Consider the following 14,751-nt stretch of genomic DNA (forward strand, 5'->3'; position numbering starts at 1 on the left):
ATTAAAAGCATTACTGCATTTTTGCCCCAAAATATGGGAAATTTCAGCAATTTTATTCCAAAATAAGGGAAATTTCTGCCTTTTTACCCAAAAAAAATGGGAATTTCTGCATTTTTGCCACAAAATAAGGGAAATTTCTGCAATTTTATCCTAAAATAAGTTAAATTTTTATCCTTCTGCTCCATAATAAGGGAAATTTCTGCCTATTTGGCCCAAAATAAGGGGAATTTCTGCATTTTTCCCCCAAAATAAGGGAAATTTCAGTATTTTTGCCCTGAAATTAAAAGAATTTCTGTCTTTTTGCCCTAAAATAAGGAAAATTTCTGCATTTTTGCTCCAAAATAAGGGGAATTTCAGCATTTTTGTCCCCGAATAAGGGGAATTTCTGCAATTTTGCTTCAAAATAAAGGGAATTTCTGGAATTTTGACACAAAATTAGGGGAATTACTGCAATTTTGCCCCAAAATAATGGAAATTTCTGCCATTGTGCTCAAAAATTAGGGGAATTTCTGCCTTTTTGACACAAAATTAGGGGCATTACTGTCTTTTTGCCCCAAAATAAGAGGAATTTCTGTATTTTTGCCCTGAAATAAAAAGAATTTCTGTCTTTTTGCCCTAAAATAAGGAAATTTTCTGCATTTTTGCTTCAAAATAAGGGGAATTTCAGCATTTTTGCCCCGAAATAAGGGGAATTTCTGCCTTTTTGCCCCAAAATTAGGGGAATTTCTGCTTTTTGCCCCAAGACAAGGGAAATTTCTACAATTTTGCCCCAAAATAAGAGAAGTTTCTGCAATTTTGTCTCCAAAAAGGGAAATTTCAGCAATTTTGCCCCACAATAAGGGGAATTTCTGCCTTTTTGCCCCAAAATTAGGGGAATTTCTGCTTTTTGCCCCAAAATTAGGGGCATTACTGGGTTTTTGCCCCTAAATAAGGGAAAATTCTGCATTTTTGCTTAAAATTAATTGGAATTTCTGCCTTTTTGCCCTAAAATAAGAAGTATTTCTGTCTTTTTGGAAAAAATAAGGGGAATTTCAGTCTTTTTCCCTAAAATAAGTTTAATTTCTGCAATTTGCCCCCAAATTAGCGGAATTACTGCCTTTTGGACCCGAAATAAGGGAAATTTCTGGATTTCTGTCCCATGATAAGTGAAATTTCTGCAATTTTGCCCCAAAATAAGGGAAATTTCTGCCTTTTTGCTCCAAATAAGGGGAATTTCTGCAATTTTGCATTAAAATAAAGTGGGATTTCTGCATTTTTGCCTCCAAATAATGGGAATTTCTGCAATTTTGACACAAAATTAGGGGAATTTCTGCAATTTTGCCCAAAATAAGGGAAATTTCTGCAATTATGTCCATAAAAAGGGAAATTTCAGCAATTTTGCCCCACAATAAAGGGAATTTCTGCCTTTTTGCCCCAAAATTAGGGGAATTTCTGAATTACTGCCCCAAAATGAGAAGCATTACTGCATTTTTACCCCAAAATAAGAAAAATTTCTGCAGTTTGACCCAAAATAAAGAAAATTTCTGCAATTTTGTCCCATAAAGAGGGAAATTTCTGCATTTTTTTCCCAAAATAAGAGAAACTTCTGCCTTTTTGACTCAAAATTTGTGAAATTTCTGAATTTTGCCTCCAAATTAGAAGCATTACTGCATTTTTGCCCCAAAATATGGGAAATTTCTGCAATTTTATTCCAAAATAAGGGAAATTTCTGCCTTTTTACCCCAAAATAATGGGAATTTCTGCATTTTTGCCACAAAATAAGGGAAATTTCTGCAATTTTATCCTAAAATAAGTTAAATTTTTATCCTTCTGCTCCAAAATAAGGGAAATTTCTGCCTATTTGGCCCAAAATAAGGGGAATTTCTGCATTTTTCCCCCAAAATAAGGGAAATTTCAGTATTTTTGCCCTGAAATTAAAAGAATTTCTGTCTTTTTGCCCTAAAATAAGGAAAATTTCTGCATTTTTGCTCCAAAATAAGGGGAATTTCAGCATTTTTGTCCCCGAATAAGGGGAATTTCTGCAATTTTGCCCCAAAATAAAGGGAATTTCTGGAATTTTGACACAAAATTAGGGGAATTACTGCAATTTTGCCCCAAAATAATGGAAATTTCTGCCATTGTGCTCAAAAATTAGGGGAATTTCTGCCTTTTTGACACAAAATTAGGGGCATTACTGTCTTTTTGCCCCAAAATAAGGGGAATTTCTGTATTTTTGCCCTGAAATAAAAAGAATTTCTGTCTTATTGCCCTAAAATAAGGAAATTTTCTGCATTTTTGCTTCAAAATAAGGGGAATTTCAGCATTTTTGCCCCGAAATAAGGGGAATTTCTGCCTTTTTGCCCCAAAATTAGGGGAATTTCTGCTTTTTGCCCCAAGACAAGGGAAATTTCTACAATTTTGCCCCAAAATAAGGGAAGTTTCTGCAATTTTGTCTCCAAAAAGGGAAATTTCAGCAATTTTGCCCCACAATAAGGGGAATTTCTGCCTTTTTGCCCCAAAATTAGGGGAATTTCTGCTTTTTGCCCCAAAATTAGGGGCATTACTGGGTTTTTGCCCCTAAATAAGGGAAAATTCTGCATTTTTGCTTAAAATTAATTGGAATTTCTGCCTTTTTGCCCTAAAATAAGAAGTATTTCTGTCTTTTTGGAAAAAAATAAGGGGAATTTCAGTCTTTTTCCCTAAAATAAGTTTAATTTCTGCAATTTGCCCCCAAATTAGCAGAATTACTGCCTTTTGGACCCGAAATAAAGGAAATTTCTAGATTTCTGTTCCATGATATGTGAAATTTCTGCAATTTTGCGTTAAAATAAGGGAAATTTCTGCATTTTTGCTCCAAATAAGGGGAATTTCTGCAATTTTTCATTAAAATAAAGTGGGATTTCTGCATTTTTGCCTCCAAATAATGGGAATTTCTGCAATTTTGACACAAAATTAGGGGAATTTCTGCAATTTTGCCCAAAATAAGGGAAATTTCTGCAATTATGTCCATAAAAAGGGAAATTTCAGCAATTTTGCCCCACAATAAAGGGAATTTCTGCTTTTTTGCCCCAAAATTAGGGGAATTTCTGAATTATTGCCCCAAAATGAGAAGCATTACTGCATTTTTACCCCAAAATAAGAAAAATTTCTGCAGTTTGACCCAAAATAAAGAAAATTTCTGCAATTTTGTCCCATAAAGAGGGAAATTTCGGCATTTTTTTCCCAAAATAAGAGAAACTTCTGCCTTTTTGACTCAAAATTTGTGAAATTTCTGAATTTTGCCCCCAAATTAGAAGCATTACTGCATTTTTGCCCCAAAATATGGGAAATTTCTGCAATTTTATTCCAAAATAAGGGAAATTTCTGCCTTTTTACCCCAAAATAATGGGAATTTCTGCATTTTTGCCACAAAATAAGAAAAATTTCTGCAATTTTATCCTAAAATAAGTTAAATTTCTATTCTTTTGCTCCAAAATAAGGGAAATTTCTGCCTATTTGGCCCAAAATAAGGGGAATTTCTGCAATTTTGTCTCCAAAAAGGGAAATTTCAGCAATTTTGCCCCACAATAAGGGGAATTTCTGCCTTTTTGCCCCAAAATTAGAAGAATTTCTGCTTTTTGCCCCAAAATTAGGGGCATTACTGGGTTTTTGCCCCTAAATAAGGGAAAATTCTGCATTTTTGCTTTAAATTAATTGGAATTTCTGCCTTTTTGCTCTAAAATAAAAAGTATTTCTGTCTTTTTGGAAAAAATAAGGGGAATTTCAGTCTTTTTCCTTAAAATAAGTTTAATTTCTGCAATTTGCCCCCACATTAGCAGAATTACGGCCTTTTGGCCCCGAAATAAGGGAAATTTCTGGATTTCTGTCCCATGATAAGTGAAATTTCTGCAATTTTGCCCCAAAATAAGGGAAATTTCTGCCTTTTTTCCCCAAATAAGGGGAATTTCTGCAATTTTGCATTAAAATAAAGTGGAATTTCTGCATTTTTACCTCAAAATAATGTGAATTTCTGCAATTTTGACACAAAATTAGGGGAATTTCTGCAATTTTGCCCAAAATAAGGGAAATTTCTGCAATTTTGCCCCAAGATAAGGGAAATTTCTGCAATTATGTCCATAAAAAGGGAAATTTCAGCAATTTTGCCCCACAATAAAGGGAATTTCTGCCTTTTTGCCCCAAAATTAGGGGAATTTCTGAATTATTGCCCCAAAATGAGTAGCATGACTGCATTTTTACCCCAACATAAAAAAAATTTCTGCAGTTTGACCCAAAATAAAAAAAATTTCTGCAATTTTGTACCATAAAGAGGAAAATTTCTGCATTTTTTCCCAAAATAAGAGAAAGTTTTGCCTTTTTGACTCAAAATTTGTGAAATTTCTGAATTTTGCCCCCAAATTAGAAGCATTACTGCATTTTTGCCCCAAAATATGGGAAATTTCTGCAATTTTATTCCAAAATAAGGGAAATTTCTGCCTTTTTACCCCAAAATAATGGGAATTTCTGCATTTTGCCACAAAATAAAGGAAATTTCTGCAATTTTATCCTAAAATAAGTTAAATTTCTATCCTTTGGCTCCAAAATAAGGGAAATTTCTGCCTATTTGGCCCAAAATAAGGGGAATTTCTGCATTTTTGTTCCAAAATAAGGGGAATTTCTGTATTTTTGCCCTGAAATAAAAAGAATTTCTGTCTTTTTACCCTAAAATAAGGAAAATTTCTGCATTTTTGCTCCAAAATAAGGGGAATTTCAGCATTTTTGCTTCCAAATAAGGAAAATTTCTGCAATTTTGCCCCAAAATAAAGGGAATATCTGCAATTTTGACAGAAAATTAGGGGAATTACTGCAATTTTGCCCCAAAATAAGGGAAATTTCTGCAATTTTGCTCCAAAATTAGGGGAATTTCTGCCTTTTTGACACAAAATTAGGGGCATTAAAGTCTTTTTGCCTCAAATAAGGGAAATATCTGCATTTTTGACCAAAATTAACTGGAATTTCTGCCTTTTTGCCCTAAAATAAGAATTTCTGCCCTTTTGGCACAAAATAAGGGGAATTTCAGTCTTTTTGCCCTAAAATAAGGGTTATTTCTGAATTTTTGACCCCAAATAAGCGGAATTTCTGCATTTTTGACCCGAAATAAGGGGAATTTCTGCATTTTTGCCCCAAGATAAGGGAAATTTCTAAAATTTTTCCCAAAATAAGGGAAATTTCTGCAATTTTGTCTCCAAAAAGGGAAATTTCAGCAATTTTGCCCCACAATAAGGGGAATTTCTGCATTTTTGCCCCAAAATTAGGGGAATTGCTTCTTTTTGCTTCAAAATTAGGGGCATTACTGGGTTTTTCCTTCTAAATAAGAGAAAATTCTGCATTTTTGCTTTAAATTAATTGGAATTTCTGCCTTTTTGCCCTAAAATAAGAAGTATTTCTGTCTTTTTGGAAAAAATAAGGGGAATTTCAGTCTTTTTCCCTAAAATAAGTTTAATTTCTGCAATTTGCCCCCAAATTAGCAGAATTACTGCCTTTTGGACCCGAAATAAGGGAAATTTATGGATTTCTGTCACATGATAAGTGAAATTTCTGCAATTTTGCCCCAAAATAAGGGAAATTTCTGCCTTTTTTCCCCAAATAAGGGGAATTTCTGCAATTTTGCATTAAAATAAAGTGGAATTTCTGAATTTTTGCCTCAAAATAATGTGAATTTCTGCAATTTTGACACAAAATTAGGGGAATTTCTGCAATTTTGCCCAAAATAAGGGAAATTTCTGCAATTTTGCCCCAATATAAGGGAAATTTCTGCAATTATGTCCATAAAAAGGGAAATTTCAGCAATTTTGCCCCACAATAAAGGGAATTTCTGCCTTTTTGCCCCAAAATTAGGGGAATTTCTGAATTATTGCCCCAAAATGAGAAGCATTACTGCATTTTTACCCCAAAATAAGAAAAATTTCTGCAGTTTGACCCAAAATAAAAAAAAATTTCTGCAATTTTGTACCATAAAGAGAAAAATTTCCGCATTTTTTTCCCAAAATAAGAGAAACTTCTGCCTTTTTGACTCAAAATTTGTGAAATGTCTGAATTTTGCCCCCAAATTAGAAGCATTACTGCATTTTTGCCCCAAAATATGGAAAATTTCTGCAATTTTATTCTAAAATAAGGGAAATTTCTGCTTTTTACCCCAAAATAATGGGAATTTCTGCATTTTTCCACAAAATAAAGGAAATTTCTGCAATTTTATCCTAAAATAAGTTAAATTTCTATCCTTTTGCTCCAAAATAAGGGAAATTTCTGCCTATTTGGCCCAAAATAAGGGGAATTTCTGCATTTTTGCCCAAAAATAAGGGGAATTTCTGTATTTTTGCCCTGAAATAAAAAGAATTTCTGTCTTTTTACCCTAAAATAAGGAAAATTTCTGCATTTTTGCTCCAAAATAAGGGGAATTTCAGCATTTTTGCCCCCAAATAAGGGGAATTTCTGCAATTTTGCCCCAAAATAAAGGGAATTTCTGGAATTTTGACACAAAATTAGGGGAATTACTGCAATTTTGCCCCAAAATAATGGAAATTTCTGCAATTGTGCTCAAAAATTAGGGGAATTTCTGCCTTTTTGACACAAAATTAGGGGCATTACTGTCTTTTTGCCCCAAATAAGGGAAATTTCTGCATTTTTTTCCAAAATTAAGTGGAATTTCTTCTTTTTTGCTCTAAAATAAGAATTTCTGTTATTTTGGCACAAAATATGGGGAATTTCAGTCTTTTTGCCCTAAAATATGGGAAATTTCTGCATTTTTGACCCCAAATAAGCGGAATTTCTGCCTTTTTGACCCGAAATAGGAGGAATTTCTGCATTATTCCCCAAGATAAAAGAAATTTCTGCAATTTTGCCCCAAAATAAGGGAAATTTCTGCAATTTTGTCCCAAAAAATGGAAATTTCTGCATTTTTGCCCCCAAATAAGGAGAATCTCTGCATTTTGCCCCAAAATTAGGGGAATTTCTGCCTTTTTTCCCCCAAATTAGGGGCATTACTTCCTTTTTGCCCAATAATAAGGAAATATCATGCAATTTTGCTCGAAAATAAGTGGAATTTCTACCTTTTTGCCCCAAAAGAAGGGGAATTTCTACAATTTTGCCCCAAAATAAAGGGAATATCTGCAATTTTGACAGAAAATTAGGGGAATTACTGCAATTTTTCCCCAAAATAAGGGAAATTTCTGCAATTTTGCTCCAAAATTAGGGGGATTTCTGCCTTTTTGACACAAAATTAGGGGCATTAAAGTCTTTTTGCCCCAAATAAGGGAAATTTCTGCATTTTTGCCCAAAATTAACTGGAATTTCTGCCTTTTTGCCCTAAAATAAGAATTTCTGCCCTTTTGGCACAAAATAAGAGGAATTTCAGTCTTTTTGCCCTAAAATAAAGGATATTTCTGCATTTTTAACACCAAATAAGCGGAATTTCTTCATTTTTGACCTGAAATAAGGGGAATTTCGGCATTTTTGTCCCAAGATAAGGGAAATTTATAAATTTTGCCCCAAAATAAGGGAAATTTCTGCAATTTTGTCTCCAAAAAGGGATATTTCAGCAATTTTGCCCCACAATAAGGGGACTTTCTGCCTTTTTGCCCCAAAATTAGGGGAATTTCTGCTTTTTGCTTCAAAATTAGGGGCATTACTGGGTTTTTGCTTCTAAATAAGAGAAAATTCTGCATTTTTGCTTAAAATTAATTGGAATTTCTGCCTTCTTGCCCTAAAATAAGATGTATTTCTGTCTTTTTGGAAAAAATAAGGGGAATTTCAGTCTTTTTCCCTAAAATAAGTTTAATTTCTGCAATTTGCCCCCAAATTAGCGGAATTACTGCCTTTTGGACCCGAAATAAGGGAAATACTTGATTTCTGTCCCATGATAAGTGAAATTTCTGCAATTTTGCCCCAAAATAAGGGAAATTTCTGCTTTTTTTCCCCAAATAAGGGGAATTTCTGCAATTTTGCATCAAAATAAAGTGGAATTTCTGCATTTTTGCCTCAAAATAATGGGAATTTCTGCAATTTTGACACAAAATTAGGGGAATTTCTGCAATTTTGCCCAAAATAAGGGAAATTTCTGCAATTATGTCCATAAAAAGGGAAATTTCAAAAATTTTGCCCCACAATAAAGGGAATTTCTGCCTTTTTGCCACAAAATTAGGGGAATTTCCGAATTATTGCCCCAAAATGATAAGCATTACTGCATTTTTACCCCAAAATAAGAAAAATTTCTGCAGTTTGACCCAAAATAAAGAAAATTTTTGCAATTTTGTCCCATAAAGAGGGAAATTTCTGCATTTTTTTCCCAAAATAAGAGAAACTTCTGCCTTTTTGACTCAAAATTTGTGAAATTTCTGAATTTTGCCCCCAAATTAAAAGCATTACTGCATTTTTGCCCCAAAATATGAAAAATTTCTGCAATTTTATTCCAAATAATGAAATTTCTGCCTTTTTACCCCAAAATAATGGGAATTTCTGCATTTTTGACACAAAATAAGGGAAATTTCTGCAATTTTATCCTAAAATAAGTTAAATAAGTACTGTACAATAAGATATGGCCCAATGTAAATCTGTAATTTTTAGTAGTAAGGGGACTTGAAATATCACATTTTCTCTGTGCTGTCTGCAAGACTGATATCCACTTAGGAGGGCTCAGTGGTCTCACTCCACTAATAGGGATACAGAAGAGTGGTGTTGTTCCGACCCCTTCTGGCCAAATGTTGTTATGTTCTTGTCCTGAAGAAATGAGACTATGGATACAAAGTACAGGGTGCCACATTGTGGAAGTAAGAATTTAGTGCACCTTAGCCGATGTCTTCCCCCCCTCCCCACCACACACTCAGTTGTCTTGATTTTTTCTCAAGTCCAAGAGATTGAGGAGACCCGAATCACCCTCACCACAACACTCCTCTCTCTCTCTCTAAAAATCAAAAACAAATTAAAACAAAAACAAACCCTTAGTTACGAAACTTGATATTTAATGAGATTCGTGACTCAATCTGGCAAAAATCCAAACGACTTACAGACACATGAGAAAGTTAGGCAACCCAGGGCACTGAAATTCTGTCTAGTTCAATGGAACAATGCCTTGAAATACCCTGCTAAACCTTTTTAGTCTATAAACGTGTCAGATGTCATGAACCATCTAAGCTAATAAGCATATTTTACAATTCCTTAGTAGTCACTTAATTGTAATTTTAGGATACAAAGTAGAAAGTGACTTTCGTGGTTGTGGTCCACTGTTAGTTCAAGAGCTCTAGCAGGAGGGCAGAGGCCTTGAGATATCCTACTTTATAAAGATAATTCCAGGCTAAATACAAACAGAAAGAGAACTTCGATTGCAAAATACAATTTTCAGTAATTGACATCCAAAAGGAATATGTCATGGCAGATTTGTGTCCCTTCTAAGTACATAGCCTAAGATCAAATTTTATTATGCCAAGAGAACATTATTGAGAAAGTAAACCGGAGATACCAAGAAAATTAGAACAGAAGTAATGGGCCTGGAGAGCTGGCTCTGCAGGTGTGAGTTCAATTCCCAGCAATCACATGTTGGCTCACAATAATCTATATTGAGATATGGCGCCCTCTTCTGGCCTACAGGCATACATGCAAGCAGAATGCTATGTATGTGATAAATTATGTTTTAAAAGTACAATAAAAATAAGTAGGTTTGGAAAGCTGTGTGTATTTTTAGAAAGTACAACTACATCTAATGCTGTCCTACATAGATATCCAGGGTCCTACAGCGTCTTTCTGTTTCTAAAAGTAAGTCTACACTTCAAATTCTGAGACTAGTGTCTTCTAAGGAATTGGTAAAAGCTTTTGGAATGTAACCTTTGGAAATATTTTGACTTTTAAAGACAGCACATCTTGGGAGTTAGAGATATGGTTCAGTGGTTAAGAGCACTGACTGCTCTTCCAGATGTCCCGATTAAAATTCCCAGCAACTACAGACTCTATAAGATTTGCCTTCTAAACTCTACATGAGTTACTCTCCCCATCCTACATGCTATAAACAAATAACAAGCTAAGTTGAATAATTGGGGTGTGTGTGTGAGTGTGTGTGTGTTTGCGTGTGTGTGTGTGTTTGTGTGTGTGTGTGTGTGATAATAACATTTTAAAAAACTAGGCCTTTTGAGGTGGGTATAGTAGAAGTTGAAGGGAGGAAAGGATAATTGAGAAACAATGTATAGTTCAATTTTTTTAAATTGAAAATGTATTGCCTATCTTAACATTATTGTAAGAATAGACTGAATGCTGCACTGTAACCTGAATTGTCCTCGATATTACATATACAACAGATTAACATACTTAATAAATTATAGACTTATCTTAGATATTTGTGTGAAAAAAATTTACTAGCCACCAGGCTTTGACACCTTCACCCTGTTGTTGGTCGACTTGTGTGCCCACAGCCCTGTCTCTTAGTCCCGCCGCCAGGTTCCCACTTCACTCCTTTCTCCAGTGCCCATGTCTCAGGCCATTCTTTCCCTGAGCACATCTGCCCCTTAGGTTTTATAGAGGCTTCTTCTTCTGCCTTTCTCTGAGCTCTCAGGCGTCCGGTGTCAACACCCCCAGACTTTGTCCTCCTTCTTTTGTTTTGTTAATTCTCTAACACTTTTATATGCAGAGGACCTGTTATTCCCCATCTCCAAACCAGTGTCTCAATACATGCTTTGGTCACACTTGTGTGTGCTGTTAAAATAGCAGCCTGGAGGGCCACTTGTTTCAGTTTGGAAGCACATTATTTGTGTGGCTGGTTGGAAAGCCCAGACCATCCTGTAATAAGTCCTTAAATGTTTGCAAAACGGCACAAGTGATACATATCTAGGATTTTACTAGAATTACCATTCTGTGCGTCTGTAATTCACACTGACTGGACTTTGCCCAGGGAAATGCTGCTAGAATACCCTTTGTGCAGATCCAGAACAACCAGCTCTGGACTCTTAAGTTTACCAGAAACTCCACAAGGGAATTGACTCTACTAGAGTGCACACAGATCATTGGTGTGCCTAGTTATTCGCTTTTTTTTCTGAGTAACCTGTTTTGTTGTTTGTGTCTTTTAAACAACTATAAACAACTTCGTGTATTTGACCTGTTACTTAAGCCTGTTGCATGGTAACTAATGCATATATTTTATTAAAGAATGGGATCAACATTACGATGAGTTTCTATATTTTCTCAGACAGAAAAATAGAAAGTTTCACAGTTAATGTGTTTAATCACATGTCTTGAATCCCTTAACAATAATTGAAAACTAGCAATTAAGTAGAGGAAGAAGGATCTATTCTTAGTGAAAAATAACTGTTAATGAGTAGCAAGGACTATATATACCTAGAAGTAAAACAGAAAGTCTTCAATGGTTTAAACTGCTTGTGTTGTGCTGGAGAAATAACTTAACAGTTAAGAGCACTGACTGCTCTTCCAAAGGTCCCGAGTTCAATTCCCAGCAACTAAGTTGTGGCTCACAACCATCTGTAATGGGATCTGATGTCTTCTTCTGGTGTGTCTGAAGACTGCAACAGTATGTCCACGTACATGAAATAAATAAATTTAAAAAAAAAGCCTTGTGTTAGGTATAGGGTTTAGGGTTAGGGGATAGGGTTAGGCGTTATTGGTTGTGGTTGGGTTTAATTTATATGAATTTATCCTGCCTTTCTGGGTAAAAAATACCTCTGGTTTGTCAAGTTAAGGTGATCTAGGTGGGAGTGAGATACTTGAGCCCTTGCAGACATCACAGAGAAAATGTGATATTTCAAGTCCCTTTACTAGTAAAAAGTACAGATTGACATTGGGCCATATCCTATTGTACAGTACTCTATCAAAGGCTTTTGTTGATACTTACTATAAAAGTATCAGAATAAAAATGGTACAGGTATCTGCAGTTAGTATACTAACATTTATGAAAACCCCAAGTATGTCATTAGAGAAACATTTCAAGCTGATTTACCATTAATTATTGTATATGAATTGCATAAATATCAAAGAAAAGCATGCTTATAAATACTGAAGAAAAAGTGAGTGTTTCTCTACATTTTATACCGATGTATAAAAATATGAATGTCGCTATGACATAAAGTAAAACTGTAATGAGGGATAAAACGAAATGATAAAAAAGGTGAGAAAAGGAATGATAAAGGTATTGAGAGGTGCCACCAGGGTGGGAGCGGCGGCCGATGGCGTTGAGACTGAAGCGGTGGCCGCTTCATCCAGGCCACGGCTCGGTCCAGCTTGGGAGTGCGCGAAGCTTTGGAGAACCTCGACCTAGTGGGACAACGCCATGGTCCCCGCCGACTTCCCGTCCGCCCTGGCGGTCAGGGCTGTGGGCCCTGCGGCCGCTACCTTGTACGGTGTTTTCTGCAAGGTGCTCTCTCACTCCCTGCTCGCCTTCTTTGAGCTGTCCTGGCAGCTGCGAATGAACTTCCCGTACTTCTACATCGCGGGCTCAGTGATCCTCAACATCTGCTTGCAGGTACACATTTAGAGCCGCGTCTGCATTGTGCGCCAACCGGGACCGTAAGATGGCAGGCCGCCCTGTGGCACCTTCAGGGATGCGCGAGAAGAACGTGCAGTCTCTCGAGAGCAGGCTCGCTCTCGGGCGGTCTGCTCACCACTTCCCCTTCCTGGGAATTGGAGGTGGGAAAGCTACCTGGGTCGATTTAGAACAAAGATATTGTGTTCCAGCAGCAGAGGAGGTAAACAAGAAAGTATTCAAGGAACTACACATCAGCAAACACCTGGCAAATCTTAGGATATGGCAAAGGGCACAGGATGCATAATGTGAAAGGAATGTTAAGTTTTCAAGAACACAGATTTACCTCAAACTTGGGTTCTGAATTAATCTTTTAAGAGTACTGGACTGTGAACTAGACATTGAATTGAATAAGAGGCCTGTTATATCAAGAATGTGATCTTAAAAGCATGCATCTCTTCCCACAAGAGGCTATATTGAAACATCGGGTCAAAGCCAGACTACAGGAAAACTTCCAAATATGACGGCAGGATTTTGAAAAAAAAAAAAAATAGTGGGACTATGTGAAGATGTTCCCCCCAAAAAGACACTGGTTCCAAAGAAAAGAAAGTCCAGTTTCACAGGAATTGACTACACCCTGGTAGTAAGGCAAATGGACCAACTATGGCTTTCTTCTTAATTCTAGTTACAGAGTAAACTGCAGATGTTACAAACCTTGACAAGTGGAGGGACAAGAAAGTAACTGGAAAGATGATGCCCTTGTGGAGTGGGAGGATAAAACGTGTATTTGTGAACAAAAAGGAGACTTTCTTGACTTTGGACGGCCATGTTTCTAACTCCTCTGGAGGCGGTAACCACATCACCCAAACAGTTAATATCCAAAGATGGAATGTTCTCAGTGTCTAAAAAAGAGCAAATGGCTGGTGTAGGCAAATGTATGCTAGTGATTTTTACAAGACTGGGGTGAATTAGTCATTGTCATTGTATTGAAATTAAAGCAAGTAATCAGAAACCCCAAAAAAAATAAAATAATTGTAAGTTATGCTGCTTACCTCATGTGAATAATACTGTGCCTGTAATATAGGTTCCTACTTAACAAGAAATAAAAGTGTTAGAGAATTAACAAAACAAAAGGAGGAGGACAAAGAATGGGGATGTTGACACCAATGCCTGAGAGCTCAGAGAAAGGCAGAAAAAGCAGCCTCTACAAAACCTAAGGGGCAGATGTGCTTGGGAAAGAATGGCCTGAGACATGGACACTGGAGAAAGGAGTGAAGTGGGAACCTGGCGGCGGGACTAAGAGACAGGGCTGTGGGCACACAAGTCGACCAACAACAGGGTGAAGGTGTCAGAGCCAGGTGGCTAGTCAATTTTTTTCACACAAATATCTAAGATAAGTCTATAGTTTATTAAGTATGTTAATCTGTTGTATATGTAATATCGAGGACAATTCAGGTACAGTGCAGCATCCAGTCTATTCTTACAAAAATGTTAAGATAGGCAATACACTTTCAATTAAAAAAAATTGAACTATACATTGTTTCTCAATTATCCTTTCCTCCCTTCAACTTCTACTATACCCACCTCAAAAAGCCAAGTTTTTTAAAATGTCATTATCACACACACACACACACACACACATACATACAACCCACTTATTTAAGTTAGCTTGTTATTTGTTTATAGCATGTATAATGGGGAGAGGAACTCATGTAGAGTTTAGAAGGCAAATCTTATAGAGTCTGCAGTTGCTGGGAATTTTAATCGGGACATCTGGAAGAGCAGTCAGTGCTCTTAACCACTAAACCATATCTCTAACTCCCAAGATGTGCTGTCTTTAAAAGTCAAAATATTTCCAAAGGTTACATTCCTAAAGCTTTTACCAATTCCTTTGAAGACACTAGTCTCAGAATTTGAAGTGTAGACTTACTTTTAGAAACAGAAAGACGCTGTAGGACCCTGGATATCTATGTAGGACAGCATTAGATGTAGTTGTACTTTCTAAAAATACACACAGCTTTCCAAACCTACTTATTTTTATTGTACTTTTAAAACATAATTTATCACATACATAGCATTCTGCTTGCATGTATGCCTGTAGGCCAGAAGAGGGCGCCATATCTCAATATAGATTATTGTGAGCCAACATGTGATTGCTGGGAATTGAACTCACACCTGCAGAGCCAGCTCTTCAGTCCCATTACTTCTGTTCTAATTTTCTTGGTATCTCCGGTTTACTTTCTCAATAATGTTCTCTTGGCATAATAAAATTTGATCTTAGG

General features: G+C 36.1%; 1 protein-coding gene across 1 annotated transcript; it reads left to right on the forward strand.

Annotated features, from left to right (window-relative positions):
• Positions 1-12,277: 12,277 nt before the first annotated feature.
• LOC308426359 (small integral membrane protein 10-like protein 1) lies at positions 12,278-12,481 on the forward strand (the record flags this gene model as incomplete). Its single annotated transcript, XM_080924078.1, has 1 exon — positions 12,278-12,481. One exon carries the CDS (start codon positions 12,278-12,280, stop codon positions 12,479-12,481), a length of 204 nt encoding a protein of 67 aa, XP_080780204.1.
• Positions 12,482-14,751: the final 2,270 nt, after the last annotated feature.

Source organism: Micromys minutus, assembly GCF_963924665.1.
Source record: "Micromys minutus genome assembly, chromosome: 1".
In the NCBI taxonomy this organism is placed as follows: Eukaryota; Metazoa; Chordata; class Mammalia; order Rodentia; family Muridae; genus Micromys; species Micromys minutus.